At 40.3% G+C, this 19,665-nt stretch overlaps 3 protein-coding genes across 4 annotated transcripts; 2 read left to right on the top strand and 1 right to left on the bottom strand.

The window, feature by feature from the left end:
• Positions 1-2,983: 2,983 nt before the first annotated feature.
• On the top strand, positions 2,984-6,961 carry fgf8b (fibroblast growth factor 8 b). Of its 2 annotated transcripts, XM_039810191.1 has the most exons (6): positions 2,984-3,288; positions 3,397-3,629; positions 3,720-3,756; positions 4,380-4,560; positions 6,125-6,231; positions 6,517-6,961. In XM_039810191.1, the coding sequence occupies exons 2-6, from the start codon at positions 3,571-3,573 to the stop codon at positions 6,811-6,813; spliced, it is 681 nt and encodes a 226-aa protein (XP_039666125.1). In that variant the 5' UTR covers positions 2,984-3,288; positions 3,397-3,570; the 3' UTR covers positions 6,814-6,961. The 2 variants fall into 2 exon arrangements, with proteins under 2 accessions (XP_039666125.1, XP_039666117.1); XM_039810183.1 differs by having other exon boundaries at positions 2,984-3,629.
• A 1,550-nt stretch (positions 6,962-8,511) lies between these two features.
• dpcd (deleted in primary ciliary dyskinesia homolog (mouse)) lies at positions 8,512-11,751 on the bottom strand. Its single transcript, XM_039810198.1, has 6 exons — positions 11,632-11,751; positions 10,833-10,913; positions 10,603-10,727; positions 10,305-10,438; positions 10,037-10,139; positions 8,512-9,567 (listed from the first exon to the last, which is right to left on the bottom strand). The coding sequence occupies exons 1-6, from the start codon at positions 11,693-11,695 to the stop codon at positions 9,463-9,465; spliced, it is 612 nt and encodes a 203-aa protein (XP_039666132.1). The 5' UTR covers positions 11,696-11,751; the 3' UTR covers positions 8,512-9,462.
• A 174-nt stretch (positions 11,752-11,925) lies between these two features.
• Positions 11,926-19,549, top strand: poll (polymerase (DNA directed), lambda). Its single transcript, XM_039810131.1, has 9 exons — positions 11,926-11,998; positions 12,725-12,867; positions 13,016-13,313; positions 13,592-13,709; positions 14,090-14,428; positions 14,615-14,788; positions 16,827-16,955; positions 18,718-18,886; positions 18,985-19,549. Exons 1-9 carry the CDS (start codon positions 11,979-11,981, stop codon positions 19,344-19,346), a joined length of 1,752 nt encoding a protein of 583 aa, XP_039666065.1. The 5' UTR covers positions 11,926-11,978; the 3' UTR covers positions 19,347-19,549.
• The last annotated feature ends 116 nt before the right edge of the window (positions 19,550-19,665 follow it).

Raw genomic sequence — 19,665 nt, 5'->3', positions numbered from 1 at the left:
AAATAATAAAGTCAAATTTGAGTTATGTACAGTAGACTGTTACAGTGGGTTTTACTTATACAGAGTCCCACCATCTCCTCAGGATTCCTCTTCCTAATCAAATTTCCTTTAAATGACTCGTAACAGAGCTAATCTGTGGGTTCAGACAGTCAAACATGCACTTTTGATGAGCCATTGTGTGGTCTTCATAAAACTCAATCTCTTTAATTATCAAGCATGTGGATTTCAGATTTAGGATGTGCGATCGTTGCTTCATAGGGGTCAAAATATGGAAGAACAAAGAGCTGAATTGTTCCAGGTGGCAAAATCACTTGTTACAGTGTCCCGCTGGAACTAATAAGGCAGGTCCATTTTCACCCTCTAAATCCCCTGCATTGGCTGAAATGACTGATTTACAGCTAAGACATTGACCAAACTCACACAATTATATATATATATATATATATATATATATATATATATATATAATATATGTGTGTGTGTGTTATACTTTACTCTTGTACAGCTGCGCTGTGAAAAGTTTCCCATACTGTTCATACAAAGAACATGGGCCTGTTTTTGTGAACAATCACAGGTAAAATTCAATGTCCAAAATTTGGCTTTGGCTCATTCGGACAGTAATACGCTTTGAGGCTTGAAGATTAGCACTTCTATTCGGATTTAAAGCGTGCAGACAGTATAGACGCTGATGTCACCTAAAGTTCATCTTTGGCTTATACAGTCACAGTTTTTCACAATTTGTGATTGACACGCTAAATGTTAATTTCATCAGTAGACAGGGGCGGGTGGGGTTGAATGTAACATTTGTTTCACATTTAATAATTATTTATTATTATAATAATTATACTGTTTATTGATCCCCAGTGGGAAAATTACAATTTACACTCTGTTAGAAATCACTACACGCAGGCCTGAAATACACACAGACATGCTCAGTACCTATTCATGCACAAATGGAGTGTGTCAGAGTGAGTGGGCTGCCAGTGCTGGACCAGCGCCCTGAGCGGTTGGGGGGTACGGTGCCTTGCTCAAGAGCAGCTGGCAGTGCCCAGGAGGTGAACTGGCATCTCTCCAGATACCAATCCAGCTACCAATCCACACTCTGTACTTTGGCCCGTACTGGGACTTGAACCAGCGACCCTCCAGTTCCAGAGCTACTGCCACCCCAAATCCATATCCATATCTCCTCACAAGGTAAATTAACTATTAAAATCTTGTGCAAATATTATACAATTATTTTTATCTCAAGGTCAGGAAAGAAATGTAACACTTGAACACAGGTGGAGTAGCATGTTACATCTTTGGGTTAAGCATAATCTGGATTAAAGTTATACTACCTGTATTTCAAATGCAATACTTCATCTATAGCTACGAGAGTGTGTGGCCGTTGTGCACATTTTTTTAAACTTAATTTCGAGAGAAAAAAGCTACTTAAAAATCTTTATTCACAGCCATTGTTGTCTTGTGTCTGATAAAACTAGAGTCTACACTATTGATCAAGTTTAGAGTTTGTTCCCGACAGACAGAGTTCAAAGTATCCCAAGTTACAACCGCTCACTTTCTATCCCCCTTTTATCAGAAAAGTGTGTAACAGTCATGTTCCCTTGAAGGAAACCCTTCCGCTTTGTTGTCACAAAGAATAATTACAATATAATTGCATGATGTAGTGCATGAAGCCATGCTGTGAAAGTAGCAGACCAGGCCCGGGACACACTTTTGAAAATCAAACCAGGTTTGTGAAAAGTAATGGAAGAATGATTGTGAGCGAGAGAGCATTTGTATCCAAGGCAAAAGCATCAGATGTTATGTGAAAACCATTCTGTGTCATTTGTTCACATGGAATACATATTACTTACATATGTAGGATGAAAAAGTACATCAAGGTGTGCCCTGAGGGACCACCAAACAACCTCTAACCTGCCGTCAGGGAATAAGTTAATGTAACTGTAGATTTTCTTAAGTACATGCCAGGGAATTTTCCGTGTGGACATTTCTGCTTATAGAAAACCAAGTTCACTTACATGGATGAAGATACAGTAATATCATGACATGTGCATGAATAGGATTAATGTGTATGGCTGTGAAAACATGCTTAGCTAAAAGCATTTTGGAAGACATGCTGATATTAGATGTCTTTGTGGATCTAACTCACAAATAAGAATCATGATAGACTGTAGCAGTGGTGGAAGAAGTATTCAGATCCCTTACATAAGTGAAAAGTACTATTACCACACTGTAAAAATGCTCGGTTACAAGTAAAAAGTCCTGCATGGAAAATGTCACTTAAGTAAAAGTATGTATCATCAGGAAAATGTACTTAAAGTATTAAAAGTAAAAGTACTGAATGCAGAAAAATCCTCACAAACAGTTGTGTCAATCAACCAAGTGTTCAATCATCTAATCATTTCAGCTGGACTTGTAGGACTATATATTGTTGGGTAGTTTAATTTATAATAAAACATCGTATTTGATAAAATACATGTGTTTTGTGTGCAAAAATCCTAATTTGTAAAGTAACTAAAGCTGTCAGATTAATGTAGTGGAGCAAAAAGTACAATATTTCTCTCTGAAATGTAGGAGTAGAAGTAGAAAGTGGCATGTAAAGAAAAGACTCATGTAAAATACAAGTACCTCAAATTTGTACTTCAGTACAGTACTTGAGCTACTTGACTTAGCTACATTCCACCACTGGATTGTACTTTATATTTTCATCTTGTTTAATTATATACACTAACTTATTGATGGATTCTGTGCTTGTGGATTTGTGAGCACAATAGGTGCAGGCAAAGTGTTTTAATAAGTATTCAGTTTCAAATTGGCTCCAGCTCGAACGCTCCGCCTGCTTTCGCCGAGGATATTGACTTTCCCGCAAGTTAAAGTATTTAAATGTAGAGGGAGACAGATGCTGTATGTGGACTGGAGGCGACCACAAGAAATACACGTGTGGGAGGAAGGTTGACGTTGGAGTTTTACTATCGTTGCATCTTATAGAGGGACAGCTGTAGCATCACAGCTTAAACTGCACACCAGCAGACCAATATATCCGTGTTGGTACTTGTGGAATTCATTCAACATTTTCTTTCTTTAATCACTTTTTATTATTATTTTTTTTAATTTTTTTTAGGAAATTCACAGCGCGCATCTGCCCGCTGATGCGTAAAGATCTGTGCGTAAATAATCGCCACTGCTCTGTCATAGAATGTCAGAGAGGATTTATTTCGACTTGAAACCCCAATCAAGAGCTTCATTACATGACCGAGTGATTGACATGGAGAGGATTTGATGGAGGTGGTTTGGTGACAGGGGCTTTTTATATATTTTTTTCTTCCGGACTTTCAGTTTGGATTGGCACCGCAGCGCCTTTTAAACCTTTTGGACTTTTTTTTAATATTTCAGTAGAGAGGAGAGTGGATCCTGTATCTGCACGGGACCCTGACAGTTCGGGATCTCTTGATTGTCACGGCTATCACCTTCTATGTGTCACAAGAGGGGGATTAAACTGAGCTGAAATCACCCATCAGGAAGAACTTTATTTCCGAGAGCTTCCAGCAGCGAATCAGTGGAGTATTCATGAAGCAATATTTGAACTATTACAAGATGAGGCTGAGAACATCGAGGTTAGGTTATCTGTAAGTAAAGAGTTGTCAAGATAATATAGTTGCTTATGTAACTCGTTGAATTCGAACAACATGTTTAATTTATTCTCTGTTTTCCCTTAGGTTACTTCAGTTCACGGCGCTTTGCTTTTACGCACAGGTAACTCACATTTTCACTTCAATAATAAAAAAAAAAACATTAATGTTGGGTTAAGTTCTATAATTAAGTAGGTAAAACTTAACAGGTATGCAGACGCCGTGCTAAGCGGCTTAAAGTTCAGCGTCTCTACGTCTGCAATAGGCTGTAATAACAATGAAAACATTTTATTATGAGTGCTATGGCAATTGGCTACAATTCAAACATCTTGAAAAGAGGTAAGCTCCAGCCTCAAAAGTAACTGTTTAAACACATGTCGATGGAGATGGCTGAAATGAGAAAAGAAGAAGAAGTCAAGAAGGGGTGAAAGATCATCGGTGGTAAAAACAATATCAGAGGGAAATGTCACCCCCGAGGGTTCATGAAAGCATCTCCAAAAAAATACAGTCCTGTAGTCTACATGTACATATGAATGAAAGAAGAAAAAAGCAGGATGTATTTAAATGTGATGAAAGACATGATGAACTGTGGGCCTGGACTTCGGCTGTTTGACTGGCAAGCTTTAGTCTCCTCACTCACAGTTGACTTTTTTTTTTTTTTTAAAGGCTTTCCCTGAGTTGCAAAGTAAAAAAACCTGCAAAAATGTATTTCAGATTTCGTGACATGTGTTTTATATTGTCCGACAGAACACTGTGCAGTCCCCTCCTAACTTCAAGCACCATGTCACCGAGCAGAGCCGGCTGTCGGACCGGATGAGCCGCAGGTTGACACGAACCTACCAGCTGTACAGCCGCACCAGCGGGAAACACGTCCAGGTCCTGGCCAACAAGAGGGTCAACGCCAACGGAGACGACGGAGCGGTTCACGGTAAGACCAAAAACAGAAAGGGACGCATATTAGAAATATTTAAAGAGCTAATGACACCGCTTAAAATGACTGAAACACACACAATTCAGTGTCTATTTAACTACTATATCTTAGTAAGCGGCAGGACGTGGACAGTTGAATTTATGAGAACTATTCAAAATATCGCGAGAATACGCCATGCAATTAGCTTTTGAACGTTATGCTATGAACTCTTAAGCCTACCTGAGGTGCCGTATGATCACATATTTAAACATGTTTATATTATAAATAGCTGAACAGATGTCCACACATGTTAATGTATTCAGGGAGGGCACTTTTTAATTGTCTCTGAAATGATGGAGAAACTTCACTTGAAGCCCGGTGTGTTATAGCCAGATCAACCTCAGGAAAACACTAAAATAGGAAACATGTTCACGTTACAAACACGGGAACTGTTTACATTCAATAGCCGAAAAGCAGTAGCCTACAAATTATTTCTTTTTTGGCAGCCTGTAGGAAAAAATGTTTGAGCCAGGAGAAACAATTGCAAACATCATTAGTGGCATCAGTGTTGCCATCTTTTATGGCCTTATGAAGATGATTTATTTCTTTAGTGTGTTGGTAGTCTAAAAAGTCTTTGACACCTGTTATGATGGACTTCAGGGAGAGAATCTTTGCTTCTACCAGGGAAAAAAAAACGGTCTTAAACTTAAAAGGGAGCAAAACTCCTGTCACCAAATGATTTTGGTGTGTCTCGCCATCTTTCCACCACAGCCACCACCATCCATCCCCTTCTCAATGCCTGCTGCATGCTTTATGGAGGCTCATTTTATGAGGAATTTTCATTGCTTTACAACTCAATGTATGACTCAATTTATAAGGAGCGGTGAAGTCAGCATCTTCACTTTATACCTTTTCCTCGCCTTGCCTCTCCTGTGTGCTCTTTTGTCTTTAAAATTTCTCGGCCTACACACACACACACACACACACACACACAAACACACACACACACACACACACACACACACACACACACACACACACACACACACACACACACACACACACACACACACACAGGGAGAGAGTCAGTCATGCACACATTGGCTACACATCCTAAGTGGGTGTCACTCTTGTAAAAGGCCCAAACCCAAATCTGACCGCTGCTCTGTGCTTGTGGCTGTGTCCCTGACCGCAGTATTCTCACTCTCCTTCATCCCCAGTCTGAGCTGCATCACAGCACAGCATTTACAGACATTCAACAACAATCGCACCATGCTAAATCACTATCATTTGGTGCTATTTTGGAAGGCTTGCATGCTTTGTTAAAGGCAGCTAGTGGACCATAAAAGGGTTAAGAAGGAATTTATTTGTCATCTTTATGATTCTGGTTCGCTGCTCATGATCGTTTCAAAACCATTTAGTGACATTTAATAATGACATGATGTAATTCCAGTTCATTACACGGTTTCCACCATACATGAAGAATTCATTTGTCTCACACACTGTAACATCATAATCTGCATGCCTGCATCATGTCACAACTGTGTCATCTCATTATGTGTGATCTGTTTTGTCTGTGCAGCTAAACTGGAGGTGGAGACGGACTCTTTTGGAAGTCGTATTCGCATTAAAGGGGTGAAGACAGGATACTACATATGTATGAACAAGAGGGGGAAGCTGATCGGCAAGGTAATCTGGAATTCATAGTTTTGTGGCTGCATGACTAAAGCAACATCTTAAAGTTTGTTTGTTTCCTTGGAAATGTTATTCCATATTTGCAGCTTATGGCAACACATTGATTAGACACATTCGAAGCCAGAACAAATTAGATTTTGAGTTTGTCTGAGCAAGCCCTCTCAAGGTTTCAAAGAGTATTTGATTGTCTGGAAATAAAGACGATGTTTCGGTTTCCTGGAAATTGGCCAACATACCTCAACTCCCCTCCCCCACCCCACCCCTCTTTTTCTTTCCCAGCGGAAAGGACGAGGCAAAGACTGCATCTTCACCGAGATTGTTCTGGAAAACAACTACACGGCGCTGCAGAACGCCAAGTACGAGGGCTGGTACATGGCTTTCACACGCAAGGGCCGTCCGAGGAAGGCCTCCAAGACCAAGCAGCACCAGAGGGAGGCCCACTTCATGAAGCGTCTACCCAGGGGGCACTTGCTGGGCGAAAGGAGACCGTTTGATGTCCTTCCTCTCCGTGTCCCCGCACACCCTTTGAGCAAGCGGACTAAACATTCCCATCACCAGCGCCCAGGGGGCCGCTGAGGACTGAAACCACTGAGGGAGAACTGTGGACGAACCAACACAGAGAAACCACTACAAGGGAAAACAAGTGCTCTCAGAGAAATTAACTTTTACAGTCAAGTGCCCATACACTTTTTGCCTCATTTTGTGACCTTTGTGTAATTCTTTGTAACCATTGACTATCTAATCTGCTAGTTATTTCCAATTCAGAAAGACTTTAGGACAGATTTTTACTTATTAAATTGTGTGTGTTTGTGTGTGTGTGTGTGTGTGTGTGTGTGTGTGTGCGGTACAAGTACAGAAGAGCTCAACAATATTGTCATGAATGAAAACCTGTGTGTTAGAACAAGCGCAGCAACAAAGAATGCCTAAAAGGGAAATAAGTTCAATGAAGCTAGACACGGCAGCTATCTGTGGATTTTCTTGTGGTTACAGAATCTGAGTCTCAGTTGACATGCTATCCTGCCTTTAGGAGGCCATTCTGGAGAAATTTTAACCTGTTTTTTTTTTCTACATACTGTATATGAATATATTTTTACTGTAAAAATGTAAATGACATCAAATGATGGAAATATTTATTGTAGAGTGTATATTAAAACCACTAAAGAATCAGTTCACGAGCTGCTCGGCTTTTCTCTCGTGTGGTTGTTTGGGCATGGAAAGCTAGCATACTTTGTTGGTTGCCCCCAAAAACTGTTTTTTCTTCTTCTTCTTCTTCTTCTTCTTCTTCAAGCTGGAGACCCAGATAACTGAGGGGCAATATCTGTGACAGGCTACTGAATTCAATGTGCTCAGCAAGTGAGACTTGGGCCTGAATGGCCCGAGCTATGCATTAAAAGCGATGAGGTCAGCCCACCATTTTGGCCCAAACAAAGGTTACCACCATGTAGTTGCATTTCTCACGATCGCACACCGTAACCCTCTGATCAAATGGGCCCTTTGTGAAACCTCATATAAAAGGGCATGTTATACAATAGTGGGTTCGAATAATAACACGAGGAGGGGTCAGTTATCAAAAAGAAGCCAGTCACACAGGGAGGGGTAAGGGGTTGGAGGGGGTTTGCAGAGAGGGAGTTGAAGGGTTGCAGAAAAAGCATCGGGGCCTGTGTGGCAAAATGTGGCATCGGCTGAAAGAGGGGGAATGGCTGGGAAGGGGCATTCGGGAATGAAAGGGAAGCAGAAAAGAAACCCTCTTCCCAGAAGCAGTTGAGCATGACCATCAGAGGCCAAACGACAGGGGAGGAAGAAGACCCTGAACAGAGGGACTCGGCTGCTCTCACAGTGCATGAGCTGGATGTCCAATTTGTTAGTTGGTGTTTGCTGCTGCGGGAGTTTGTTTTGACAGCAGCCGGAGCTCTGAAGATTGTAAAGCTCTAAACTAAAGAACGAAAATTAAGACCTCAGAATGAATGCTTGGTATTTAGGAAATCTGGTCAACATCATATACTTCTTACAAGATATATTTAAGTAGCATTAATACAGCACCTCTTTAGAACCACACAGGCAAACTCTACCTAATCAAGTATGTATGAATGCATTTTTGTCACAAAAAGTCCCTCACAACAACAGGACAGGCTGGGTTCAAAATCTTTTCTTGTATTCCTGTTCTTTCCATCTGGAAGAAGACAAAGTACAATAGTGAGAGAGACCTGTGGTTTTGTCTCTGCTTTTTGCACTTGCTCTCTGGGTTTGGACAAGTGGTAAAAAATGCAAGGAATCACAAGGTTGAAAAACACGCTATATTTAAATGCCATTGTCTCTTTTAAACAGCACTGTTATTTTTGTTATCCACTGTCTAAGTATTTCTGACAGGACAGTTTCTTTGTGAAAAAGTAGACAAATATCCCATTTTAAAGCATGGATCTGTACTATTATTTTTTTCTTCTGTACATGTCATATATACACAGAATTAAAAAATCCAAAAGCACAGAAATACCGTTTTTATATTTGTCCTTGTTAGACAATAATATCCAATCCGTTTGTGTGCATGTAGTTTGAGCTGGAGACCACAGAGTCATAGTGACCCTCTGTTGTAAAGGGGAAGAGTAACACTAGCTTGCTCGGTGACCAGAGTTTCAGTAATGGCTTTCAGGGTGGCCCACTACATGCAAGGAACATGAGGGTATTCAGTTAACACAAATGGGATGTGCTCGTAACAGTGACCCCGGAACGGACAGGGATGAGGCATTGTGTGTTTTGAGTGTTTTACAAGGACATCAATGAAAGCACGGTGGTAGGTTATGTGACCCCCATCAAAATTGCTCCCTAGTAGGTTTGGTAACAAGAAGCAAAAAGACATTTTTTTTTTTTAAATGCAAATATTTAAATGATGTTTCTGTAAATGAAATAATTTGGAAAAACACTCATGGTTCAGCTACAAAGTATCTGATTGTGAGACTTCAAAAAAATGTAATCTAGTTTACTGAATGTCTGTATCAAATATAAATGGTAGGACAAATTTCAACACTAACAACTCTAATAAACTTACCCCAATTAGTAAACACAATTAGAAGCTTTACACCATTGACAAGGCACTGTGCAAAGGTCTTCTTAATAAAGGGATCCACGAAAGAAAAATAAATGAGGGCTCACATGTGACTGGAAAATGACGCAGTGAGGTTCTGCTTTAAATGCAACGCAGAAGTATCCTCTTGCTCCCACAGCCCGAATTCACTGAGTTTTGCAGTCAACATCCCCTTCGCCGGACCCCTTCAGTTTCTTCAGCTCCTTCAGTAGCTCCTGTTCAAGGGTTAAGGTCTCCTTGGGTTTCTTGTACTGGACAAGAGAGAAAAAATAATAATTACTCTAACATTCTCCCCGTCTCCCTCCTGCAAATCATTCACCGTTATTGTGTGGAAAGAGCATGCAACATTTAAAGCAAAAATTACAAAAAGAGCAATTGTTGGAGGCAGAACATATTTTTGTAATCTCAAACATTTAGGAGTAAGTGAAAGGTGCACAGAGTAAAATGTGTACTACAAAATCTAAGCAAAAAACACCTGTATCTAATCCTCATGATTTGCATAAAAATGCTTTAATAAACAAAATCCAAACCTTTTTTGCAGATACTTTTGCAATTATTCAGATTGCTGAGATTATGCTGTTTGGGTCCCTGCACTCAACATTATACGTTAGAACACATATCTAGAATCAACCTGTAATGCTCATATCTTTATATTTAAAGCATTGGGTATAATGTTAGTGGTAAAGATTAATTGATTTTTCAATGTTGTGTAGGACTTACGCTGACAATTAAAGTGTTGTTGGCGTGAGTGAAGCTGAGGGCGGAGTTGTCCAATGGCAGCTGACTGCGATCTAAATCAGTAATACTGAACTTCTTATAATACCTGGGAAGACATGGAGAGGATGTCATAGGTACCACTGTACTGTATAGACAAATGTATTGTAAACAGTGCCATCTATAGGATGGACACAAGGATTACATGCAACAAGTGTACAACACAGAAATGAAAAGATGGTCAGGGAAACCCAGTGTTCTCATGCATATTTACTTTTTGTTTGAGGTTTTTATGATGATGAATCTGTCAGATGGCTCTACAGAAACACTGAAGACATCTTTGGGGTAGGGAAGGTTGCGGATTCTCCACTGAAAGCTGGTCTTTGTGTCTTTACGCATGAACACAGGCTGTGGTAACGGAAACATTCAAATCCATTTTAAAAAGGCATGACATTTACTCATATTTTCTCTAAAAGGAATCAAAGTGAGCTTAAAAAACTAAAATGCCCATTAGAAAATGAAGTGTTTCAACTTGAATTATAAAGTCATAGAGTCCATAAATGAAAACCCACATTGGAGCAGTTCTCCTTGATCACCTCCGAATCCGAAGAATTGACAGGGCCTGCAAGTGGCTCCCCCACCTCTACCTCCCATTGGCCATGAGCTCCAAGTGTGCTTTTATGACGCCACTTTCGTACTGAAAAGTGCAACATTTTTCATAAGATACATAAACGTATGCCATTGAAATTGAGAACACCAGCAGCTACACACTACTGTGTGGAACTGGAGACCTGTTGCTTACCAATGAGCTCATCGGTTTTCAAGTCATACTCTTCTGACATTTCTTTTCCATCTGTAAAGAGGTAGTGGATCTTCCTTTTCCCTGGAGGTGGAATTTGAAAATATTTTTCATACAAACTAGAAAAAAACTGCAAAAAACGTAATACTATAATGTGTTTTTTGTGTTGGTTTGTTTGGCACAAACAAACCAACTAGTGTCAGTATTAACACAGCACATCATTCTTAGGATAGTTAGCTTCATATTAAACATGTCTTTCATTTTGAAAACTGCAATACCAATGCATTTGTGGTCAAATAAAAGCGGATGTAATTGCTGTAAACAGAAACCAGCATGGATGGATAAAGGGTAACGTTACTGTTTCAGTTTAGTGTAAAGTGAGCAGAGATGCAAACAGGAAGGAAGACAAGACTCGTTGATTAGAGATCTCACAATTAGCTAGCTAGATGCTTAAATGAGATGCTTAACTAGTCTGTAAAGACACCCAGAGAGCCGCAAGTCACATTCTCCTACCTCTTTTTTATGGCACAACTTTTTCAGAAATAGTGCAATACTGGCGACGGACTGTTGATAAATTATTAAAACGTCTTTTATGTGTTTTACCGTCTATTAAAGATAAAATAAATATGCTAATGTTACAGGGCCAGTTGTGCCACCTGATTGTTGCCTAGTGACATCATGTTAGCTGGAAAGCTAGCTAGCTAACAGTCTGAGTTAACTTAACGTCAGGCAAAAGGCTAGTAATGCTAAAGCAAATCTTTCTATTTTAATAACTTGTTTTTGTTCTTTATAAGGTACTTACCATCATGTATTAACGCTGTTTTCTTTGAAGATTTTAGGACATCAATCCAGTTTTGCACAGCCATGTTTCTAAAGCTGTTTCTGTAGCACAGGGCCACTTCCGGAATCAACCCGTAACCACAGCAACCGAGGTCAATACACAGACTAAACAGGAAAATATGTATAGAATTAATAAACGGGTATCATCGTAAACGTTATTACATACAAAAACGATGTAATTTGTAGATTTTACGTATAGTTTAAATATAATTTTAAACAAAACTAAACAATCTTTTTTTTCTATCTTGTAATTGACCCGGAAGGGAAACATTTAAACAAAATGTTGTCCGCTTGTCTGTAACGTTACGTATGGTTCCGTCTGGACAGGGGTAAGAGCCAAAATATTACAGTTTATGAATGTTCTGCTTCAAATCTGGATTTATATTTAAATATGTTAAGATGAATTAAATCGTAATTTAAATAAAAGTTTAAAAAAAGTATAAGTAAAACGATAATTGAAACAGTTTATGAGAAAGATCGACTGTTTGCTGTTTCTAACGTTAGCACAAGCTAAAGGTAGCTAGCTAGCTAGCTAGCTAACACTGTATTGTGATATCATAGATTGATTTGTTCAGTCTGTTTTACGAAGCAGGATAAACTGCTGTGTCAGATAGCTGGATATTTCTGTACAAGCCGAAACATGTCCCACTTCCCGTTTCCTGTGTTCAAATTTCATTCTAACGTTATATAAGTTACTGATACTATGAAGTATAAATTGACTAACGAAAAACACAATATGTTTTAGTAACGTTAACTGTAGCCAAAAGTTACGATGGATGTATCTAGTCCTACTTTGAACTAATGTTAACGTTAACTGTAAGTTATGCGAGATACCAGGCGTCAATCAAATTGCAGTGGTGGGATGGCCCAAAATACATTTACTTCATCAGTACTCAAAGGTTAATACTAAAATTCAGTCAATCATTCAGTGTGAACCCATTACATACTCAAACACTGTTTTGGTGCACGATTAGTAGCTAGTACACCGCTTATGTTCCAGAGTTGTGGGTGGGTTTTAAAGTGACATGTCTTTATATTTCTGCTTCATGTCACAGGCCACTGGTGCCCCCTTCAAGACACAAGATGGAGCCTCGTCACGGGATTATGAAAGCCTTTCCCAAAGTTAAAAGAGCCAAAGTGTTACCGGGAAAGGATGCACCTCCAGTAAAGAAGAAGCTTGAAGAATGTGATGTCTCAGGTTGTGTGTGTGTGTGTGTGTGTGTGTGTGTGTGTGTGTGTGTGTGTGTATGTGTGTGTGTGGATTAAGAGAAAAAACATCAAAAAAGAAACCAGAAAATGCAACATATTCACTCATTATAACATGTTCCTCTCTTCTTCTGTCCCAGGGAGCATTTTTAATGGTGTTACAGTGTACATCCTGCCTGCTGGAATAGGAACTGCCAGATGCCAGATCTTTCAAAGACAAATTCAGCAGAATGGAGGACAGACGGAGAGTTCACTGTGTCCCAGTGTCACTCATGTTGTTGTGGATGACGACATGAACAGGGACAGGGCTCTGCGCTTACTGAAAGTGGATTGTATGCCCTCTGGAGTCCAACTGGTGAAATGCATTTGGTTGAGCTTGTGTATCAGTGAGAAACAACTGCTGGATGTTGACAGCTACAGCCTTATTTCACCCAAGAGGTTAATCACCTAATAGTACTCTTTTTAGAATGCTAACTTGTATCTGTATCTCATGATGTTTCCAGTTTATCACATACATAGTAGTGTGCTTGTTGATACACTACAGTGAAGCAAGCCATGGTGAATGTTTATCTACTTTTCACTTGTATGTCACATTAACTGCTTAAAATTGAAGCATTTACAATACTGTGTTGACATGGAGACAGCAGATATATGTTATAATATTCAATGAGTTGTCAGTCTTATAATTTCAGTCTTTTATTGTTCTCCCCACACAGGGAATCTGAAACCAAACATGACAATATTAAAGAAGAGTTATCGAATGTAAAGCCTGCTGCAGAAGCTATTGCAGAACCAGTGTCTGATCAGACCAGGCAAGAGGAGACCATAGACATGGTAGGTTTCCAGGTGATGTGTACAGTCTTTCAGTCAGTTACCGGTTGGTTAGTCTCCCTTTGCCAGACCTGTCTCCAAGGTGCTGTGGAGTGAGGTCTGGCTACACCACAGATACCTTCTAGAATAGCAGAAAAAAACCTCTGGGTTGTTTGCTAGCTCGAAGTTTGTTGTTGTTTCCCTTAGCGAAAGGATTTTGAGAACGGCAACACACAGAGAGCGGAAGGTGAGGGACAAAGCTTTATCCTGGAAATGTACTTACGTTGATCCAGACTACCATTTGGTACAATAGGGAACAAAAGCTAAACCTTGAACACATATTAACAACAAGTCTGTGTGTGTGTGTATGTGTGTTAAAGTTTAAAATTACATTTTACTCTCAGACAGTCTCTGACACTAAAGAGGAAGTGCGAGGAGACGAAGATGGGGTCTCACAGAGTGACCTGGAAGCTCTCATCACTGGTCAGCACCCCAAAGAGGAGACTCCTGGCCCCAGCGTAGACCCTGGTTCAGACTCTGCTGCTCAGAAGGCTGTCTCAGGGAAGTGGGTCTGTGCCCATTCCTCTCAGTCCAAAAGTAATAACTTCAACAAACACATCACAGACAAACTAGAAGTGCTGGCCAAGGCCTACACACACCAGGGGGACAGGTGGAGGGCGCTGGGCTACTCCAAGGCTGTCAACGCACTGAAGAGTTACCACAAGCCTATTACATCATATCAGGTAACCTAATGCAGTTGCTTTTGTTGTTGCTAGTGTCAGTAATGTGTATAGTTGTTAAACATACTGTAGCAAGTACTTTTTATCGGATGACAGGAAAGTACGCCGATAAGTTTTTATTGCACAATACAGGGATTATTTTGCGTATATTCCTTCTTGAATCAAAATCTTTTTTTCCATTTGTTTTAGGAAGCTTGTCAGATCCCAGGAATTGGAAAACGCATGGCTGACAAAATTGATGAGATCATGGAGAGCGGTCACCTACGGAAGCTAGACCACCTCGGGGAGGCTGTGCCAGTGTTGGAGCTTTTTACTAACATCTGGGGTGCAGGAGCGAAAACTGCACAGCTGTGGTACCAACAGGTAGAGACACACATCGAATCACAATAATAAAGGCATATCTGAATTGAATTTGACTTGCACTTCAACACTGTGACAAGATATCTTGTTATACTATCAGATATGTCACATAATATAAATACAGTCCAGATTGAAACTCTGGATTATAGCTATCTCTACATTATAGCTATCTAGAGATGCACCGAATAACAATTTTCTAGGCCGATTCCGATGTCCAGTGCTTCATTTGTAAAGTGGGAGGTCCCGGAGCGCAGAGGGGGGGTGGATCCGGCGACGGGGGTTGGAGGTAACGGAACAAAAATAAAATTATTTACACTGCCTACGTAGCTTCTTTGACTAAAAAAACCTAAACAACGCAGGGCAATATTTATTTTTATTTCAGAACACGCACTGCATCGGTGCGAAATGTAAATAAAAAATACACTGCAACAATCGTTTTCATAAGCAGCAATTATCCATCGGACTATTAAATTAACCAAAAAACCCACCATGGTCGGCACATTCTTGATCGGCAGAAACGTTTTTTTCTTGTTTAGGATCTGACTGGCCAGCGTACTTGAAAAAGTTAAACAAACTTTGTTGTCTTTTTGACATTTTTCCCTTGACTGAAACGAGACTATAACAGCAATCTCAAGCAGCACAAGCGCTTGTGTCACTAGAAGTGCAGCACCGTGCTGTTGAAGTGCCTCCCCTCCCTCTGTCCCTCTCCCCCCTCCGTCTTACCCTGAAAATTCACCTCAAAACGCATCGAAAATGCAAACACAAGATTTTTGTGGAACTTCAATGGGGAATAAAGACTAACAAGACAGATAACAACAGGAGGTGCCGGATCCAATAAGAAAGGTTCCGGATCCAACGTCAGAGGTGCCGGAACATGTTCCGGCGTGTTCCGGCTCAAATTAAGCCCTGCCGATTTCTGATTTTTCATTGAGTTTGACCTGCTGATACCGATTTTAGCCGATTCGAGTACATTTTTTTCTAACTTTACAGCACACACAAATATTTATTTTCAATCTTTTCTTTAATAGAACATTTTACATTTAAAATGTTTTAAACAGATAATCGATCGCTATAAAATAGAACTATATAAATTACTCCTGGTGTGGGAAATTCACACACATCTAAAGTGCAATGTTATGGAAGAACCATTTCCTTCTTTTTACATCCAATATCCAACAAAAGAAATTTGATATCTTTAGCAAACTAAACTTCTGTATGAAAACAGGGAAAACAGGTAATGCATTTGTACAAAAGGCCATCTTTAAGCAGTGATTGTTAGAGTGCATGTCGGAGAATAGCGCGGACACGCGCTTCACACCGCCACCCGGCGGGAAAGTGAAAGGGAAAAAAAAAAGAGACTCGCTGTCCGGAGGATAACTAGCCAGTGGAAATCGCGTGTGTGCGTCCTTGAGAACTGTAAGTCGTATAACTTATGTTGTCAGTTCATTGTTAGCTGGTGATTTCGTTGTTTGTGTTCTTCACCTGCTAGCTAGGGTGCACGTGGCTGTTGATTCGATATAATGGTGATTGTTGAACGCCCTTGCTCACGTTTGTATTTTATGTGCATTATTTTCATGTTACAGTAGTTATACTGCATTAAGATAATGTAGTTAATAGTGGGTTTATTGTTATTATTTGCTAGCCTAGCCTATATATAATTCCTATGCATTGTGTATGGTAGCCTTTACACTGTTTTTTATTTACAGCATTTGACCGGCATAAAATCGGCGTATGTCAGACTGACCGCCCGGTCACCGGTCATGGCCGATCACGTCAAAATCAGCCAATTCCGGTCACCAGCCGATCAATCGGTGCATCTCTACTTCTATCATTATCTGATTTTGTAAATCTCAAATAATCTGTCGGTCCGTGGATCCCAATTAATTAGGAGCCTGTTCATCGGAGGCTTTTATTAATAATCAGCTGCGGGCTAAATAATCTAATTTTAATAAAGTTGATACCTAAAGCAGGAAGGACATATCTAATATGTAATATACAGTCAAGTTTTCAAGTTTTTATAGAAATTGTATTTGTCTTTTAGGGATTTCGCACATTGGAGGACATCCGCACAAAAGCCCACCTGAGCAACACTCAGAAAATAGGACTCAAGCACTACGATGACTTTCTAGACCGAATGCCCAGAGAAGAAGCAGCAGCAATAGAGAAAGTGGTAATGCATCTTCATTTGTTGCAATATCTACATGTATCATTCTGTGATGATGACTGAAATATGTTTGCATCTTTCACCACATTAATGTGTTTATTCAAGTGCATAGAGGTGAGACATCTCTGAAAAAGTTCCTCGCTCTAACCCTCAGTAATTTGGAAGCAGAAGGCTTGGAAGTAGGAAACGGTTTGTGTCAGCTTTCCTTGACTGCTTGATAATGGGAAAACCAGACTGTGTTCTCACAAAGTGGAGCATCCCAAAGGGGAAAACTAACTCTTGAAACTTGCAGCATCTTAAGTTAGCCAGATACCTGTTCACTCCAGAGCGTTGAGTACAACGCTAGTTGTTTTCATATTGTATTACTTGGATTTTATTTTTCCCCCAAAGCTGCCAGACATAAAGTGCACATTAGATAGATGACAAAAGCATGTGTACTCCCTCCGGCTGGTCAAAATAATATGTGATGCTTCAGCAAGCCTACCTCCCAGCATTTGGCTGGAAACAGAAAAGCACACTGGCAAATAAGTACGCTTTTACTTATTATTGAGAAGCCAAAGAAAAAAAAAAGCTCCATCACTCTAGGATGGATAATAGCTAGTGCTGTCAAACCATTAAAATATTTAATCGCGATTAATCGCACATTTTTATCTATTCTAAATGTCCCTTGATTTCTTTTTGTCCCATTATTTTTTCTCATTTTAATGCTCTTATCAACATGGAAAAGTGGATCGGCTTGCTTTGTGCTTTTGTTGCCTGGCTTTGACGAGGGGGCGGAGAATCCGCATCAGCTGTGTGCTTGGCCATCAAGTGGTATTTCAGACTGGACGTGCTGCGATGATAGCTCAGTTCACAACGACAAAACATACAGATCACTTTGCTCTTGTCAATGGAACCATTTGGCAACTTTTTAAAAGTAAACTTTCCATTCAGAATCTTATTGGCATCCATTTCGGCGTCTCGCGCTCGCCATCCACTCAAAACGTAACATTAGCCTACTCAACATGGCATCATGACTTTGCGTAAATATATACGCCACTTTCTTAAAGCCAAATGGCGTGTTATTTTACGCCATTTTCAGCTATCCACGTGTATGATACACGCTGGAAACAGCTGATGTAAACAGAACCACCACGTGGCCTCGGCACGTTGCGCGTTATCGCGAGAACGCGACGTACTATCGCGAGAACAACGTCACACGCCTGGCAAGAAAAAAAAAAATGGTTGAGTTTAGGAAACGAACACAGGGAAAGGCTTTAGTAACAAAACAGTGACAAAAACACGGAAAATAACGACTAAAACACGCTTACGACAACAACAAATGGTTGGGTTTAGGAAAGAAATATTGGGTAAGGCTTATTAAAAACAAAAAATTAAAAACAAAAAACGGAAAAAAACGGCCGAAAAATCGCCACACGCGAGGCGTGAACCCGGCCGTGTCATACATACGCCAATTCATGAGATCAGTCTGGCCTACTACTCTTTGGCCGGCTTGCAAGCCCAAACAAGTGTGTGCGGCGTGCCTGTTGTTTTGTTTCCGTTCTAGCTAGATCCGGTGTGGTATGGTAGTTTTTCTAACGTTACTAGTTGTTGCATCAGCATGTGAAAAAAACTACAAAGTTTGTTAGGCCAAAAAGAACGTTAATCTCTCTCGAAAAAAATGTACGCCATTAAAATGGGTTTGCGTTAACGCCGTTAATAACACGTTTAACTTACAGCACTAATAATAGCCTATGTTTTGTCACTTCTTTTTTGGGTGTATGTGCAGGTGAGGGATGCCGTCCAGGCCATAGACCCAGGCCTGGTGGCGATGGCGTGTGGCTCCTATCGTCGGGGAAAGGCCACATGTGGAGATGTGGACATACTTATATCTCATCCTGATGGCAAGTCCCACAAGGGGGTTTTCAGCAAAGTTTTACAGAGCCTTCATGACAGTGGTAAACTCCATCTTCTTTTATGTTTAAGGATTGTCTCATGTCATATTCATTTGTTTTCCGTCAGAGAAACCTAAAAAAACTGACTGTTTATTTCGAAGGGTTTTTGACAGACGACCTGGTGAGTCACGAGGAGAACGGAGAGCAGAAGAAATACATGGGTGTGTGCCATTTGCCAGGACCCGGCCACCGCCACCGCAGGCTTGACATCATCGTAGTGCCCTACAATGAGTTCGCCTGTGCGCTCATGTATTTCACCGGGTCGGCACACTTTAACCGCTCAATGAGAGCCCTGGCAAAGACAAAAAAAATGAGCTTATCGGAGCACTCGCTAAACAAAGATGTGGTGCGCCAGGGTAGCTTGAAGGTGTATAGTGGCACTTCATTTGCTACACCGACAGAGAATGATGTTTTTAGTCTTTTAGGCATACCATACAGACAACCTCCTGAAAGGGACTGGTGAAGATTTGCCAATCATCAAGCCTGTCGCATTGCCTGGTCAGGTTTTTTTTATAAAAATCAAGTTAATGAATGATGAATGACAACAATGGTTACTGCAATTGTGCTCAACCAATTTTAAGGATGTTTTACTGCTCTACAGATTATTCAAGAGCCCTGTATGACTTGAATGTTAATTTAATTCTACAGATTAAAGGGTTGAGTTCACTCAAATCTCCAAAACAACATATTTTTCTTACTTAATTGTTGAAGGGGTATGTGCTGAGGTTTTGAAATGTCCACCTCTCAAACTCCTGCTTCCACCCCAATACAACACAATGAAT

The sequence above is a fragment of the Perca fluviatilis genome, chromosome 1 (genome assembly GCF_010015445.1).
Source record: "Perca fluviatilis chromosome 1, GENO_Pfluv_1.0, whole genome shotgun sequence".
NCBI lineage: Eukaryota > Metazoa > Chordata > Actinopteri > Perciformes > Percidae > Perca > Perca fluviatilis.
This window is presented reverse-complemented; position numbering and strand designations above follow the sequence as displayed.